At 44.5% G+C, this 18,063-nt stretch overlaps 1 protein-coding gene across 3 annotated transcripts in view; it reads right to left on the minus strand.

Moving 5' to 3' along the window:
• The window catches only part of rbm20 (RNA binding motif protein 20), a 131,085-nt gene that overhangs the window by 12,359 nt on the left and 100,663 nt on the right, over window positions 1–18,063 (minus strand). For all 3 annotated transcript variants that reach the window (XM_031905606.1, XM_031905605.1, XM_002942901.5), the window contains exons 3-9: window positions 13,832–13,893; window positions 12,704–12,771; window positions 11,214–11,269; window positions 5,704–5,838; window positions 4,807–4,938; window positions 854–933; window positions 4–634 (exon numbers count right to left, since the gene is read on the minus strand). In XM_031905606.1, the coding sequence (XP_031761466.1) occupies window positions 4–634; window positions 854–933; window positions 4,807–4,938; window positions 5,704–5,838; window positions 11,214–11,269; window positions 12,704–12,771; window positions 13,832–13,893 (1,164 nt within the window). The remainder of the gene's footprint in view (window positions 1–3; window positions 635–853; window positions 934–4,806; window positions 4,939–5,703; window positions 5,839–11,213; window positions 11,270–12,703; window positions 12,772–13,831; window positions 13,894–18,063) is intronic.

Below are 18,063 nucleotides of genomic sequence, written 5' to 3' on the forward strand. Positions count from 1 at the left end.
TACCTGTTCATTGGCTGCACTCTCTTTGGCTTTGTCCTCCTCCTGTTGCTTGTTGGGAACATCTGTTTGGTTCTTAGCTGCGTCCTTCTCTTTGCTGCCATCAGCCTCTCCACTTGGGGATGTCTCACGCACCTCTTTCTTGCTCGTGTCCTCACTGCTCACCTTGACCTCTCGACTTTTAGACTCTTCCTTTCTCTTGGATTTTTCTTGAGTATCTGGGAGCTTTCCCTCTGTCTTTGCCTTTGCCTCCTTTCTGTAATATTCCCCATCTCTGCTTTTATATCTGGATGAAGAGTGGTTTCCATATCTCTCCCTGTGGCCTCTAGGCCCATCCATACGATCGTCCATCTCTTGCTTGTCCAGCTGCCAGGAGTAATGTTTGCGGTCATGCACCCAGTGATCCGTCCTGTCTCTTTTATCCTCCCCGTTGTCTCTCCATGGACCCTGCTCTCGCTCTTCTTCTCGCCTACTATAAGCTGGTTGGTCCCAAGCCTCCCTTCCGTTGCCCCATTCTGTTCTTGATGCACTTAATGGACTGTGGGTGGAACTGCAAGAAGTGAAGCTTGGGGTGTGGGACCTCGGGGACAAAGAGCGACTCACTGGGCTTCGAGATCTTGCCCTTTCATTTCGATACCTGTTAATAAATGGCACAGTGTTCATGGCAAAATGTCTCTCAAATGATTTAATACAAAGTACCCACCAACTAGAGAAAGAGAGAAGAAACAGGGTTTGTTACATTACTTAGGATCCCTCACAGCATAAGGGAGCGGGAAATGAGGAGACCACAACATTCATCTCCCCCTATCTTAGCCAGATACTCAGCATTCTGATCACTCTCATACTTCCAAGTTACCTGTCCGTGTCTCGGAACATGTCTCTTTCCCTCTGTGAATGGATGTTGTAGATGACAGCATCAACATTTTTCCCTGGTTTCTGGAAATAACAGAGGATGGTTATTCATTTAGAAAGGGACAGGCCAGGGAGGTGGGGGGAGCTGTAAAATGATAAATAAACATGAGTAACTATTGGATATCACACTTGGAACTGGGTGCATTCTGTGTGATCCTGCCCTGGTGTCAACCACAAGACTGCTAAGGCTCATTCCTGCCTTGTCTTCTGTAACCAACCCTGTCTGCACTCAGCCCTGTGTAAATAGCAAGCCATTTAGCCTAGACTGCCTCAAAGCCATTTAGCCTAAGGACATCCTAGATTGCCCCAAAGCCATCTAGCCTAAGGACATCCTAGATTGCCCCAAAACTATCTAGCCTAAGGCCAGCCTAGACTGCCTCAAAGCCATTTAGCCTAAGGACATCCTAGATTGCCCCAAAGCCATCTAGCCTAAGGACATCCTAGATTGCCCCAAAACTATCTAGCCTAAGGCCGGCCTAGACTGCCCCAAAGCCATTTAGCGTAAGGCCAGCATAGACTGCCCCAAAGACATTTAGCCTAAGGACATCCTAGATTGCCCCAAAACTATCTAGCCTAAGGCCGGCCTAGACTGCCCCAAAGCCATTTAGCGTAAGGCCAGCATAGACTGCCCCAAAGACATTTAGCCTAAGGACATCCTAGATTGCCCCAAAGCCATTTAGCCTAAGGACATCCTAGATTGCCCCAAAGCCATTTAGCCTAAGGCCAGCCTAGACTGCCCTGAAGCCATTTAGCCTAAGGCCATCCTAGATTGCCTCAAAGCCACTTAGCCTAAGGCCAGTCTACACTGCCCCAAAGCCATTTAGCCTAAAGCCAGCTTAGACTGCCAGAAGCATTAAGCCTATGGCCGGCCTGGACTGCCCCAAAGCCATTTAGCCTAAGGCCAGCTGAGACTGCCAGAAGCATTAAGTCTAAGGCCAGCCTAGACTGCCCCAAAACCATTAAGCCTAAGGCCAGCCTAGACTGCCCTGAAGCCATTTAGCCTAAGGACATCCTAAATTTCTTCAAAACAGTCTATCCTAAGGCTGGCCTAGACTGCCCGAAGCCATTTAGCCTAAGGACATCCTAAATTTCTTCAAAACAGTCTATCCTAAGGCCGGCCTAGACTGCCCGAAGCCATTTAGCCTAAGGACATCCTAAATTTCTTCAAAACAGTCTATCCTAAGGCCGGCCTAGACTGCCCAAAGCCATTTAGCCTAAGGACATCCTAAATTTCTTCAAAACAGTCTATCCTAAGGCCGGCCTAGACTGCCCAAAGCCATTTAGCCTAAGGACATCCTAAATTTCTTCAGAACAGTCTATCCTAAGGCCGGCCTAGACTGCCCAAAGCCATTTAGCCTAAGGACATCCTAAATTTCTTCAAAACAGTCTATCCTAAGGCCGGCCTAGACTGCCCAAAGCCATTTAGCCTAAGGACATCCTAAATTTCTTCAAAACAGTCTATCCTAAGGCCGGCCTAGACTGCCCGAAGCCATTTAGCCTAAGGACATCCTAAATTTCTTCAAAACAGTCTATCCTAAGGCCGGCCTAGACTGCCCAAAGCCATTTAGCCTAAGGACATCCTAAATTTCTTCAAAACAGTCTATCCTAAGGCCGGCCTAGACTGCCCAAAGCCATTTAGCCTAAGGACATCCTAAATTTCTTCAAAACAGTCTATCCTAAGGCCGGCCTAGACTGCCAAAGCCATTTAGCCTAAGACCAGCTTACCAGCAACTATCAGTGAGAGCTGTCTGCCTGGCCTCAGGCACCTCTAGTCTCACAGAGACACGTGCTATATGTATTAATCATGTATAAAATACACCCAGGCGCTCTGTCACTCAAATGCTTTTTTTTTTTTTATAAATAAACATTGCAGAAGTGAACATTTTTGCATACAGTCAGCACATTGGGGACAATAAAATATACCCCAAGATAAAGTGATGTGCTGCCACTACTAGTTAGAGGCTAGAGATGTACCTTGTGCAAACGTGTTACACAAAAGCTAAATCCAGCGCTGCTCCCCATAGGGTCTGGCCCAACATATAGCACAGGGAAACACACCCAGCCCAAGCTATCGGGTTCCTTCTATTAATACCATTCAGCTCATCTGTGATTTATTGCATTCCCTATTTGCCCTCATGAGGGAGTTGCTGCTGCTTATCAGATTTCTACATCTGAGCAAATACCCCAGGTACATCATTTACCACACATATAAACCAAGCTGTTTATTTAACAAGACACCAGACAACACCAATATAACACATTTTACATAAGGATATTATGTATTATTTCAACCTAAAGGGGAGGTAACAGCAAGCAGTATTTGTTCTCCAGGCATAGAGCTAAGGACCCTGGCTACAGTTCTCAGTGCATATGGGAAATAAAGCCAGCAAGTTTAAATACATATTGCGTCTATCAATGTTCACAGGCTCTGGGATATTTGTTTTATATGTTAGTATGCCTATAGTGAAAGTAAAACTTGGCTATATTTAAATGGAATGCCACCCAAATACTGTTTTTCCATTATATATTATACATGAATTAAAAGAAAAGGAAAGGCATTTGTTGCCAATAGATTAGTCATAATAGTGCAGAATGCTTTACCATACCTGAGTAACAGCCATAGAAGCTCCCTCTGTTTTATTTACATTTAGATTTTAGCTTGGTCTGACTTCACTTCCCTGCCTGCCTGCTGCCCCTGGAACAGCTCTAAACTCAGATTACACAGCAGAGATGGGATGGGAAGGAGGAGAAGGAAGGGGGAGAGAGGAGCAGATTCTTTTGAGAGAAGGAAGTCTGACACAGAAGAACATGTGTACGGAATAGAAAGAAAGAAATGCAGTGTTTCTTTTCACTGAGCAGCAGGTCTGTGAGTGCTTATGGCTATTTATGTAGACCTTTCTGATAAAGCTTACTGAGTTTTTACCTTTCCTTCTCCTTTAAATGTCTTTCTGAGGTTTTAGAACATTTTTTGCAAATGTGTTCAATTAAAAGCATTATTAGTTCCCTTAGTCTTAATTCCCTTAGTTCCCTTAGTCTTAATTCAATGTAACAGCCCTGTGCAGTCCAGCAGGCAGCAGCATGGAGCACTGGGTTACATAACCCTATGTATATTGCTGCTATTGTTTATTGCCCAAATATTCCAGTTTTGTTTCTTCCCGATGCATTAAATGAAAAGAAAAACAAGTGGGGCTCATATATAAACACCCGGTGCCGTCATCTATAGCTACCAATCAGCAATAAGCGTTCAGCTGCAAGTGAGAATCTGATTGGTGTCTGTGGGTTACCACACTGGTGCTGTTAGTGAATAGGCCCCACTGGAGTGGAATGTTCTAATGTTCTACATCAATACACAAATAATTATTTCAAAAGAAATGCAAAAAACATCTATCCTGCCATAGCTCCAGGTGGGGGAGCCACACATACAGCAGAAAGGTCTTATAAAACCCAATAAATATGTGTATTACATTGGCAGATCTATAGAGCGAGTGACTGAGCCCCAAACAGCTGCGCCGCTTTTCTGGGTAATAAAGTGGTTTCCCGTTTCTGCCCGGCCTGGCAACAGCCTGCGGTCTGGGTGGGCTCGGATTCCTTTCCCAACCTGAGCCTGGCAATTGCACTAATAAATCCCTATTGCCGGATGACAAATACAAATAATAAATCAGCAAAATGGCATCTTGCGACCAACAGTGACAGTCTGATTCTCACGGAGCACAGCTGCCCGGGCCCCAGGGGATGGGGCTTTCTTGGCTTCCTACTAAGCTTTCTATTGTGCACAAAGTGCTGTGAATGTGCTCTCCCGGCACAGGCTTGCAGGGGCTCAGGATATTCTTACTATTTGCAGGATTATTTCCCTCACCCACCCGAACACACACGCTGATATTCCTTATTATGGCTCACCTTGAGCTGCAGCTCCTTGTAACGCTTCGACATGCGGATAAGAAGCTTCTCATCATTTATCATTGCAGGTTTCTCCTGGTAGAACTGTACCATGGCTTCCGCTGCCTCCGTGTAGGCCATTTCCAGAAAGGCCTTGTATCAAAGGAAAAGAAATAGTTCTTACTCTGATCAGTGGCACACAGTTTGTTTTCATAAATTGATTTCATATTCCCACTATCAGCAAATGGCAGAATACCGAGGAGAGAAGGCTTCCCACATTAGAAACAATTGGGCTAAATCTTTATTATTCCTGGGAGCCCTGGTGTTTTAGGCTTCCGGTTATCATAAAGCCCTACCTTGTATAGACTCCACTGGTCAGTTTAGCAATATAATCAGTATATATGCATCGGCGTGTAAAGGCGGGTTCACCAAATGAGTGGATTGTCTCCCCATATGTCCACCTATAGTGGGTGATATCGGCTAATTCAATCGTTTGGCCCTAGGTATAAAATGGCTGGTATGTGGGCCAGCAGACTGAAGACCACATCAAGGAGCAGATGTAGTCCCCAATCCAACAGGGAAATCAGACCTGCCCAATCGAGATCTGCCCAATTTTAGGCCAGATATTGTTTGGGTAGGCCCATATACAGGCAGATAAGCTGCCAAATCGGTCTGAAGGGCCCAAATCAGCAGATGAAATCTGCCCGTTTAAGGCCACCTTTGGTCTGCTGATCTTGGCCAATGTTTGCTTTGACTTTAGTCCCCTCGGCAGCTCCAATTATTCCCTCATATTGATACATTCCTTGCACACAATCAGTAAAACATCTGAGAGTGACTGGCAAAGCCAACTGGTTTCCATTGCACCCGGAATGATGATGTACTCGCCCGCACAGGGGCAATAACAAGCTATTGAGTTACCTGATTGGTTGACTTCATAAGAATGTAGTTGGTGACTTTGCCAAAGGGCAGTCCCAGGTTGACGACATCGTTCTCATTGCAGCTTCCTTCAGGGATGTTACATATATGCACAACTCGCCCAATAGCAGGCTTCCTCTAGGAAATGAATGGACTGGTCAGTACAAAGCCATCCTATAACGTATATTGCGTCAGGTCAAGTAATGCTCCAAAGTATCAGATGGGGCGCTGGCCCTAAATCACTCAATCAACCAAAACTTGTTAAAACAAACTTGCAAAACAGCTCTTCTCTTTCTGCATCATTTAAAAATCCTGGCAGGGGAGGAGGGACTAAAACATTGATGTTACAAACTGTAACAACTTTTCCACAGCTTTCAGACAGCATGCAGGAACTACATAACCCACAATGCATTGCACTGGGATGTTCCTTTGCTTATAGGCATCACGTGAGCAGGGAATTGTGGGACTGGGAGAATGCAAGCTGAGGACAGTCGACTACTGAGTCCCAAACTAGTCAGCCGGATCAACAGGGGGCGGGGCTTAGGGACCTGGTCCAACCCATATTATTACATGAAACATCATGAAAAGGCTGAATATATGTTATTAATGTATATTGCAAAGTTGCTTGACATTATGTTCACTTCAAGTGACCTTTGGGTAGAGTTCCCCTTTAAAATAACTCTGATCGACACCTTGCTTTGGAAAAAATATTTTTTTATTATCGGTGACACTGCAGCTAGAAACCCGCCCCTTCTACCATTAACCCTTTCAGCGACAGGCCCTTTGCTCAAAGTAGAATCCAGAAGCTGAGGATCTAAGATGTCTGTTAGCCGCGAGCATATTAACATGTAACCTAAATGAAATGTTGGGGTGCCAGTGAGGAGCGACCCCTGATCCCATAACATAGAGAAACTTGGGCTACCCAATTCCCACATACCCTAGTGGTAAATTTATACTTTTATTATTTTACTTTTTTACACCTTTATATTAAATTGAATGATGATATAGTCCGTGTTGTTTTCAGACTATTTGCAATTGGTCTTCATCTTTTTTTAATTATTTAAACTTATGTTGAGCAGCTCTTAAATTTAGAATTTCAGCAGCTATCTGGTTGCTAGGTTCCTATTCATTTTAGCAACCGGGGAGGGATTTGCACGAGTCGCAGGAAGGGAAGTAAAACTGTCGCCTCACAGAGCAGTGACCGCCATTTGGAAAGAGGCAGAAGGAGAAGGGAAATAATTAAACGAACTATGAAAATGAACATTAGGGATGCATGGAATCCAGGATTTGCTTCGGTATTCGGCCAGGATTCGGCCCTTTTCGGCAGGGTTCAGATTTAGCCAAATCCACGGCCCTGGCCAAACGGAATCCGAATCCTAATTAGCATCAATTACCATATGCTAATTAGGATTTGGATTCGGTTCAGTATTCGGCGGAATCCCTTGGGATAGATTTGGGGGTTCAGTGCATCCCTAGTGAACATGAAGACCAATTGCAAAGTTGCTAAGACATTCTATAACATACTGAAAGTAAACATAATTGTGAGCTTGTATACCCCTGTAATGCCAACAAGCTCAGTAAGGATACTTCCAGCAGGCTGGTACTTTGGTTTCTCCTGGACAGGGTTGGACTGGGGGGGGGGGTGAAAGGGCCACTGGGTCAACCCGCTGTGTTCCCCCACCCCCTGGGGGGGCCCCCTCCTCTTCCCACCCCTCTCCCCCAAATGCTCACACTTTATTTATACCTTCGGCGCAGTGGGACAGGGGGATCTGTGGGCCGGGGGAGCACCGGCTGGGATCAGGTCTGGGCCCACCAGGTTCTTCCCGGTGCCCCGCCGGCCCAGTCCGACCCTGCTCCCAGCAAAGGTGATTCCTAGGCGAGCGAGTATATATATATAGATTCTCCTTTTCTAGATATATATATATATATGTTACTGTTCTAAGCATTTGGGCTCTGCTCATTGAATTAGTGGGGAAAGCATTTAATTGAGGCCAGATTGTGATGGTGCCCTGTCGGCTGGGAGTTATACAGCTAGAGCCCTGCCCGCTGCAGACATAAATATCTATTTTCAGAATGCATGGCTAGACTTTTATAGAAACCTGACCTCTCTGTTTGTGATTCTGCCTCCAGCCAAGTGTATCTGTTTCAGCCTCCATCTAATGGCTCTGGCTTTATTTGGAAGTGAATATTGCCAACGTGTTGCGCCGGGGCAGCATCGAACCGGATGTCCCCTATTCCTGTCAGCATTTTATATGTATGGAATGAGACAATTTGCAATTGGTCTTTTTTTAAAATGGTTTTTCAGTTATTTGGCTATTTCTTTAGCGGCTCTCCATTTTGGTATTTCAGCGGCTATCAGGTCACTAGGGTCTTTTTTACCCTAGCAACCAGGCAGTAGTTTAAAGAAGATACAGGGGTATGAATAAGAGAGGGCCTGCACAGAAAGAGAAGTAATATAGTAACCATAACGAAAAAATATAATCGTGGTTATAATTATTTATACAGGTATAGGACCCATTATCCAGAATGCTCGGGACCAAGGGTATTCCGGATAAGGGGTCTTTCCGTAATTTGGATCTCAATACCTTAAGTCTACTAAAAAATCAATAAAACATTAATTAAACCCAATAGGATTGTTTTGCATCCAATAAGGGGTAATTATACCTTAGTTGGGATCAAGTACAGGTACTGTTTTATTATTACAGAGAAAAGGGAATCATTTAACCATGAAATAAACCCAATAGGGCTGTTCTGCCCCAATAAGGGGTAATTATATCTTAGTTGGGATCAAGTACAGGTACTGTTTTATTATTACAGAGAAAAGGGAATCATTTAACCATTAAATAAACCCAATAGGGCTGTTCTGCCCCAATAAGGGGTAATTATATCTTAGTTGGGATCAAGTACAGGTACTGTTTTATTATTACAGAGAAAAGGGAATCATTTAACCATTAAATAAACCCAATAGGGCTGTTCTGCCCCCAATAAGGGGTAATTATATCTTAGTTGGGATCAAGTACAGGTACTGTTTTATTATTACAGAGAAAAGGGAATTGTTTAACCATTAAATAAACCCAATAGGGCTGTTCTGCCCCAATAAGGGGTAATTATATCTTAGTTGGGATCAAGTACAGGTACTGTTTTATTATTACAGAGAAAAGGGAATTGTTTAACCATTAAATAAACCCAATAGGGCTGTTCTGCCCCAATAAGGGGTAATTATATCTTAGTTGGAATCAATTACAGGTACTGTTTTATTATTACAGAGAAAAGGGAATCATTTAACCATTAAATAAACCCAATAGGGCTGTTCTGCCCCAATAAGGGGTAATTATATCTTAGTTGGAATCAATTACAAGGTTCTGTTTTATTTCTACATAGAAAAAGGAAATCAGTTTTAAAATTCTGAATTATTTCATTAAAATGGAGTCTATGGGAGACTGGCATTCCGTAATTCGGAGCTTTCTGGATAACGGGTTTCCGGATAAGGGGTCCGATACCTGTATATATAAAACCAAAATTGTAAGCTCACGGGAAGCAGTTTTTAGCTGACAGGGTCAGTGACCCCCATTTGAAGGCAGAGGAAAGCAAATAATATAAAAAACAGAAGGCAAAAACTATTTAAAAAAAAAAGGGCCAATTGCAAAGCTGCTAGAAAAGGACATTATGTAACATACTAAATGTTAATTTAAAGGTGACCCACCCCTTTTAAAAGGACCTGTAAGTTTATTCTTCACATGTTACAGAATGTATACGTTTTGATTTTTTTTATCTTCTGCCTCTTTCCAGCTATCAGAAGGCTGGGAGGGGTTTGGGGGGATCATTGGCAGCCAAAAAATCTATTGCCCCCTCCCATTTGTTATTTGAATGCCTGTGAGTATAATGGAATCAATTAGCAAATGCGATGTGTGGGAGATTGTACTTTATTGGGGGATAAGGGCATAAGTGACCGGCTGTATAATGTACTTTCCTGGCTATGACAGCGCTGTTGATTGTTTAATACATAAAGGTCATAAAACCATAAATACCACGCAATTATTTTTCTTTTTTATCAGATGCTGGCAATAAAAAGTAATCTTATAATACAGTCTGAAAAGAATCACATGGGTATAAAGTACACCAAGCTATGCGACTTTATTGGGAGCAGAGAACACTGGGAATATAATTTTTTGACTAATAAAAGAAACTTAATTCTAAGCAACTTTGCAATATACTCTGCAGGGTTCTCCATACACTCAGATTTACTGATTTACAGGGACATCTATTTCAGTGGGTGCCCCAGTCGGAGTAAGGAAACCCTCAGGGCAGGACTTGGGGGTGATTGTGCAGCTGCCTTTGTACTGCGTATCATTCTAACTGCCACCCACAGCCAGGGCTGGACTGGGCCGCTGGGACACCGGGAAAAATCCCGGCGGGCCCCGGGATTAGTGGGCCCCAGCGGCCCAGACCCCACCCTTGCAGACCTCCCCCTGCCCGACCGCTCCTGCCCCGATACGTTAAATTTACACGCTCGGAGAAGGCCGTCAGGTGGGGGGCCCTGCAAGGGGGGTTAGGGGCCCCCTCTGGTGGGGGGAGTCTATGGGTGCGGGCCCCGACCCTGCCCACAGCACCCACTGCCTAAATATAAGTAAGAGGTTGGGGGGATGGCAGTCACCTCACTGCCCCCATTCATGCTGACAGGTAGCTATTCTGACATCTGGCAGAGCATTTGGGGAGCCCCCCCCCCCCGGGTAATCTTCATTAGGTCTTAGCACCAGGCTTAGAGGGAAGTACACGCTATGCCAGTGCCTGGCAGGGCAGGAATGCCCACGTATTTTATTAGCATCATCCCCCGTCTTACAGTGATTCACATCCTATTCAGAGTCAGGGAGTAGGCAGAGCAGCGCCGCAGCCAATAAAACCAACCTATTAAGTTTCCAAACGCTTAATCTGTGTTTATAAGGGCCTACAACTCCCAGCACCTACAGTCTTTCCCTCAATTCAACTGGGATCTGCAACAAGGCTTCTACTGCCGCAGCACTCACTGTAGGGACTTGTAGTTGTACTGTTCTGTGAGGGAACGGAAACCCTTCCATGTAGAGCAGCCATTCCCTCTCTCATAATCTGAGCATGATCCCTGCCATGGGGCAACTGCTACACTTGAGACGTTACGGAGGGGTTTTTTTTCGTATTATGGTTCAAAGACTTAAATGTCTGATGTTTATTAAGGGAAAATATCTAAAAACTCAAATGTAAAACCTCAGCATCTAAAAGCTTGCGAGTCTGTGTAAAAGTCAATGGGAGTTGCCTCAGGCAAAGTCAAAGTGTATTTTCAATTTGGGTTTTTATTCTAACAAAGTTTCCTTTATAATAAATAAGCAATCATAAGAAATATGAGTTCATTCGAATTAGAAAAACATTCTTGAATTCACAAACTCACAAACTGATCAACATGCCCCAAAATGTTGTTTAAAAAAAGAAAAAGTAACCAAAAGCAACTTTCCAAAACTGTGGGGTAATAAAAAGCTTCTTACCTTTGCCCCCAGGGCAGATGCAGAGAAAGCAAGTCCGGGCTGAAGATAGGGAACAGCTGGAGGAGACGGAACACAGGGGCTGCTCAGTATGTGCAGCAATATATATATATATACTGTATATATAATAGAACTCATTGCCATTCTCTTTATTGAACTTTACCAGTAATCCAGCTTAAATCACTATATCCAGAGAATGGTAAAATACACATTCTATATTAGCAGTAAATAAAACACAACCAACCATTGACCTGATTTGTGTACAATATCTTAATGCTTAATTGCCGCATTTATCAAAACGTATGTATCAGTAATGTGAATGGTTTGAAATCAGTCAAAAAATTCAAGCAAGATTTACCATCAAATCCAAATTATAACTCACATAAACTTGTTAGTAAATTGTTTCCAGGTAAACTGACCATTTATGTCTTATTATGTTTCTTATAGATTCATCCCGTATTTTATATTTTATAGTACAGGTATGGGATCCCTTATCCGGAAACCTGTTATCCAGAAAGTTCCGAATTACGGAAAGGCCATCTCCCATAGACTCCATTATAAGCAAATAATTCTAATTTTTAAACATTATTCCCTTTTCTCTGTAATAATAAAACAGTACCTGTACTTGATCCCAACTAAGATATAATTACCCCTTATTGGGGGCAGAACAGCCCTATTGGGTTTATTTAATGGTTAAATGATTCCCTTTTCTCTGTAATAATAAAACAGTACCTGTACTTGATCCCAACTAAGATATAATTACCCCTTATTGGGGCAGAACAGCCCTATTGGGTTTATTTCATGGTTAAATGATTCCCTTTTCTCTGTAATAATAAAACAGTACCTGTACTTGATCCCAACTAAGATATAATTACCCCTTATTGGGGCAGAACAGCCCTATTGGGTTTATTTCATGGTTAAATGATTCCCTTTTCTCTGTAATAATAAAACAGTACCTGTACTTGATCCCAACTAAGATATAATTACCCCTTATTGGGGCAGAACAGCCCTATTGGGTTTATTTAATGGTTAAATGATTCCCTTTTCTCTGTAATAATAAAACAGTACCTGTACTTGATCCCAACTAAGATATAATTACCCCTTATTAAATGATGTTTAAATTATTTTTTAGTAGACTTAAAGTACGGAGAGGTGCAAAGACCCCTTATCTGGAAAACCCCAGGTCCCGAGCATTCTGGATAACAGGTCCCATACCTGTATTAAAAACCACATATAGTGGAAAATATATACATTTGGGACAGATACTTGAGAAGAATCAGGCTGTTTCTGAAACATTGTACCAAACCCAAGATGAATTAGTCTAAACTGTTGTTCTCTCCGGGTTTCAGATTTGATTATTTCCCTAATGCTTCTATGAGCTCTTTCCTACCTGTGTAATAACATGTAATAACATATGGACAGCGCAGAAGCTTGTGGCTCAATGAAAAGACAAGGTTATATTTCAGGGTATTCTCACCCCGAGTGCATCTCACCTTCATTACTAACAGGGTCAAACTCACCGCTCCCCGGCCCCTCAGCTGACACAGGGTGCAGCCCCACTCTAAAGGAAAAAAAACAAAATCTTTTTGAGTGTTTAAACTGGAAAACTGATTTCCAGACCCAGAGTCAGACCCAGAGAACAGAAAGGGACAGACAGACAGGGACAGACACAATGACATGGGTAAGTTGGCCTATCCTACCAACAAATATTAATATTGCTCATTATTTAGAGCATAACTGGCCCTCTACACTCCCGGGCCAATACACTCCCGGGCCCCCCTACACTCCCGGGCCCCTACACTCCCGGGCCCCTACACTCCCGGGCCCCCCTACACTCCCGGGCCCCCTCACTCCGGGCCCCTACACTCCCGGGCCCCTACACTCCCGGGCCCCTACACTCCCGGGCCCCTACACTCCCGGCCGGCCCCCTACACTCCCCGGCCCCTACACTCCCGGGCCCCTACACTCCCGGGCCCCTACACTCCCGGGCCCCCTACACTCCCGGGCCCCTACACTCCCGGGCCCCTACACTCCCGGGCCCCCTACACTCCCGGGCCCCTACACTCCCGGGCCCCTACACTCCCGGGCCCCTACACTCCCGGGCCCCCTACACTCCCGGGCCCCTACACTCCCGGGCCCCTACACTCCCGGGCCCCTCGCCTACACTCCCGGGCCCCCCTACACTCCCGGGCCCCCTACACTCCCGGGCCCCCTACACTCCCGGGCCCCCTACACTCCCGGGCCCCCTACACTCCCGGGCCCCCTACACTCCCGGGCCCCTACACTCCCGGCCGGCCCCCTACACTCCCGGGCCCCTACACTCCCGGGCCCCCTACATTCCCGGGCCCCTACACTCCCGGGCCCCCTACACTCCCGGGCCCCCTACACTCCCGGGCCCCCTACACTCCCGGGCCCCCTACACTCCCGGGCCCCCCTACACTCCCGGGCCCCCCCACACTCCCGGGCCCCCTACACTCCTGGGGCCCTACAATCACAGGCTCTGCTTCCGCTATAGTTACAGCCCTGGATATGGGACAGTTGCATAGATTTATATTTTCTTTCAGTAGGTTAAATGCATTTTTTGGGCAAAGTTCCCCTTGAATACTGTAACAGTAACTTACGTTTCTGAGAAGCTCATTACATTCTGAATGTGCATCCGGCCCTTAATGTGTAACTCCCAGTCCTGCAAAAAATAACGAATGTAACATTATTAGACATAGTTATTTCTTTTTTATCTGCACTTGGCCTTGGGCACTACCATTGCTATAACCCAGATAGATCCAATAAACCTGAAAATAATGATCTTACACTTCTGAAACTGCTTTACAAAGGTTAGCAATCCATTCCTTCAGCTATTGTCACTTTCCATTCTTTATAAATTATAAAAGTTAATATATCTGTAGCATCCAAGTATAAGGACTTATTCTGAACTGATTACAATTGATTATACATATGGGTAGGGGGTGCCATAGTGTTTCCCTTAGACAATACAGTATGGGGGTACAGCTTATTGTGTGCCCAGAACATTCCTTCTCTGTATATTTGTATTTATACATATGGGTAGGGGGTGCCATAGTGTTTCCCTTAGACAGTACAGTATGGGGGTACAGCTTATTGTGTGCCCAGAACATTCCTTCTCTGTATATTTGTATTTATACATATGGGTAGGAGGTGCCATAGTGTTTCCCTTAGACAGTACAGTATGGGGGTACAGCTTATTGTGTGCCCAGAACATTCCCTCTCTGTATATTTGTATTTATACATATGGGTAGGGGGTGCCATAGTGTTTCCCTTAGACAGTACAGTATGAGGGTACAGCTTATTGTGTGCCCAGAACATTCCTTCTCTGTATATTTGTATTTATACATATGGGTAGGGGGTGCCATAGTGTTTCCTTTAGACAATACAGTATGGGGGTACAGCTTATTGTGTGCCCAGAACATTCCTTCTCTGTATATTTGTATTTATACATATGGGTAGGAGGTGCCATAGTGTTTCCCTTAGACAGTACAGTATGGGGGTACAGCTTATTGTGTGCCCAGAACATTCCTTCTCTGTATATTTGTATTTATACATATGGGTAGGAGGTGCCATAGTGTTTCCCTTAGACAGTACAGTATGGGGGTACAGCTTATTGTGTGCCCAGAACATTCCTTCTCTGTATATTTGTATTTATACATATGGGTAGGGGGTGCCATAGTGTTTCCCTTAGACAGTACAGTATGGGGGTACAGCTTATTGTGTGCCCAGAACATTCCCTCTCTGTATATTTGTATTTATACATATGGGTAGGGGGTGCCATAGTGTTTCCCTTAGACAGTACAGTATGGGGGTACAGCTTATTGTGTGCCCAGAACATTCCTTCTCTGTATATTTGTATTTATACATATGGGTAGGGGGTGCCATAGTGTTTCCCTTAGACAGTACAGTATGGGGGTACAGCTTATTGTGTGCCCAGAACATTCCTTGCCTTCAATTTTGAATTAATACATATTTATTTTTCTGTAAAATGTATAGTAAAAAATAATATTCCTAAGTATTTATAAAGCACCAGTACATTCTGCAGTGCTATACAATAGAAGGGTTTTTGTTGTTTCTTACACTAAAAAGAGCAAAATCTGACCTTTAATGTAAAGTCACATTCTACTTGGATCTTATAAGCACAATAGAACAAATCAGTAGCGCTGAGAAGCCCTGTGTATAATGAGCTGCTCCTTATCTGAAAACCATACAGGCTGCAGCTGGGGGAAAGGGAGGGGATTGTTTATACAGAGGCTTCTCAGAGGACTGCTGATTTGTTCTGATTGTGCTTATAGGGACAATAAAAAAAAACACATATTTTCTGCTTGGAAGACCAAATACTTCTTGTGTCTGAGCCTTAATAAATAGTTTGGGGCCCATTTGTCAACATTTCATCTCCTCCTGAGAATGGAGAAATATTTCATGTCATTTTTATATAATTAATCAATATTGGTGACTGCAACAATTTATATACCTGCCCAGTTTCCCACACTGCACCATTTCTCTCTCTCTCATCCCTTGACCATTCCCTTTCCATTCAAATAAAACATCCTAGAGGGGGGCGGGGCCTGCAGGGAAGTGGGCAGGATTTTCTGAGGCGACTTTTTTTTTTTTTTTTTTTTGTGTGTTGGCGAAATTTTCTGCACCAAATTTTTGTTGCAGTTTTGTGAAAAATCTGCCTATGGCGAAAAAATATTCGCTCAGTGCTATTTGTAACAAGCAGCATTTCTGCCCCTGAGGGTAAATCTGTTGCCCCCCCCCGGGGGTCCTGTCATTATGTGAATGGAAACTGTCAGCTCGCAGGCGGTTTTCCCGAATACGCGAATGGCTGTTATCATGCTGGGAGCACCAATGGTGAGTGGCGACAGACAGCTTCCATACATATCAGTGACAGGGGGGTATTGGGGCATCTGTGGGTGTAACAATACGTGGGACACGTGTCTCAATCATTCACACGTATGTAACGATGGTGTAATGCCCCTCTGTATCATTCCCAGTCAGGCCGGGGGCCCTCCTTCCCCGGAGGGATAGAATTTAAACTGATAACGTGACATGTTCCCTCGGATCCTAGAGAGGCATCCTGATTACAGGCGCTCTAATGAGACATACCGCCGTGCCAAGGAAGGGTTAGGCCACGGTCACTCTGACATTGCCACAAAGCAGTTGCTCCCGAATTTCACTGTCCCTGGGTTATTCCAGTGATGTGTTTGACATGTGAGTGGGGGGGGGGGGGGGGGTTACGGCTGTGAGTGCGGCACGGGGCACAAACTGGGGTCCCACATTAGATTAACTCTTTCCCACAGGGCTGGGGGCTTAGTGTGGCGCAGGGCTTTCTAAAGCCGCCCAACACTTTCAGTAAGTTATAGACTGGTCAATTCTAAGCAGCTTTTCAATTGGTCTTCATTATTTATTTTCTATCATTTTTTTTAACTATTTGCATGTAGAAGATTCACAGTTAAACGGGGGGTTCACGTTCAAGTTAACGTTTAGTATGTTGTAGAATGGCCAATTCTAAGCAGCTTTTCAATTGGTCTTCATTATTTATTTTGTACAGTTTTTGAATAATTTCTGACTCTTTGCAGCTTTCAAATGGGGGTCACTGACCCCGGCAGCCAAACCCTATTGCTCTGTGAGGCTCCAGTTTTATTGTTATTGTTACTTTTTATTCCTTATCTTTCTATTCAGCCCCTCTCCTATTCATATACCAGCCCCTCATCCAAACCACTCCCTGGTTGCTAAGGTAATTTGGACCCTAGCAACACTTTCCAGCTTTCAAATGGGGGTCACTGACCCCGGCAGCCAAACCCTATTGCTCTGTGAGGCTCCAGTTTTATTGTTATTGTTACTTTTTATTCCTTATCTTTCTATTCAGCCCCTCCCCTATTCATATTCCTGCCTCTCATTCATACCCCTCCCTTTTGGACCCCAGGAACTTTGCAATTGGTCTTCATTACATATTTTAACAGTTTTTGAATTATTTGCTGTCTTTGTCTCTTTCCAGCTTTTACATGGGGGTCACTGACCCCGGCAGCCAAAACACTTTTGCTCTTTAAGCTACCATTTTATTTTTATTGTTACTTTTTAATTCCTTATCTTTCTATTTAATCCCTCTTGTTTTCATATTCCAGTCTCTCATTCACACCACTGCCTGGTTGCTAAGGTAAACAAGATCCTAGCAACGAGATAGCTGCTGAAATTCCAAACTGGAAAACTACTCAATAACAAGCTAAGTTTGGTACTCTGTGCCAGACCCTTCTAAAGATATTTTTGCAGGGGGGCCCGGCAGAGAGTAATTATACCACTGGCCTGTCATCTGACGGAGCCACAAGTTGCCAGTCAGGGCCTGTAGTAAACCTTAGCCAGGTTAAGGACTCCATAGACCAGGTCTGGACGTGGACTCAAAATAGACCCCAGCATTCCCAGTACCCAGAGGCACAAACAGCCCCCCCAGCCCAATAAATAGTGACTGTCTGTGGCACCTTACAGCCCCCCTGGCATTCCCAGTACCCAGAGGCACAAACAGCCCCCCCAGCCCAATAAATAGTGACTGTCTGTGGCACCTTACAGCCCCCCTGGCATTCCCAGTACCCAGTGGCACAAACAGCCCCCCCCAGCCCAATAAATAGTGACTGTCTGTGGCACCTTACAGCCCCCCTGGCATTCCCAGTACCCAGAGGCACAAACAGCCCCCCCAGCCCAATAAATAGTGACTGTCTGTGGCACCTTACAGCCCCCCTGGTATTCCCAGTACCCAGAGGCACAAACAGCCCCCCCAGCCCAATAAATAGTGACTGTCTGTGGCACCTTACAGCCCCCCTGGCATTTGCCAGAC

The sequence above is a fragment of the Xenopus tropicalis genome, chromosome 7 (assembly GCF_000004195.4).
Source record: "Xenopus tropicalis strain Nigerian chromosome 7, UCB_Xtro_10.0, whole genome shotgun sequence".
Classification (NCBI taxonomy): domain Eukaryota; kingdom Metazoa; phylum Chordata; class Amphibia; order Anura; family Pipidae; genus Xenopus; species Xenopus tropicalis.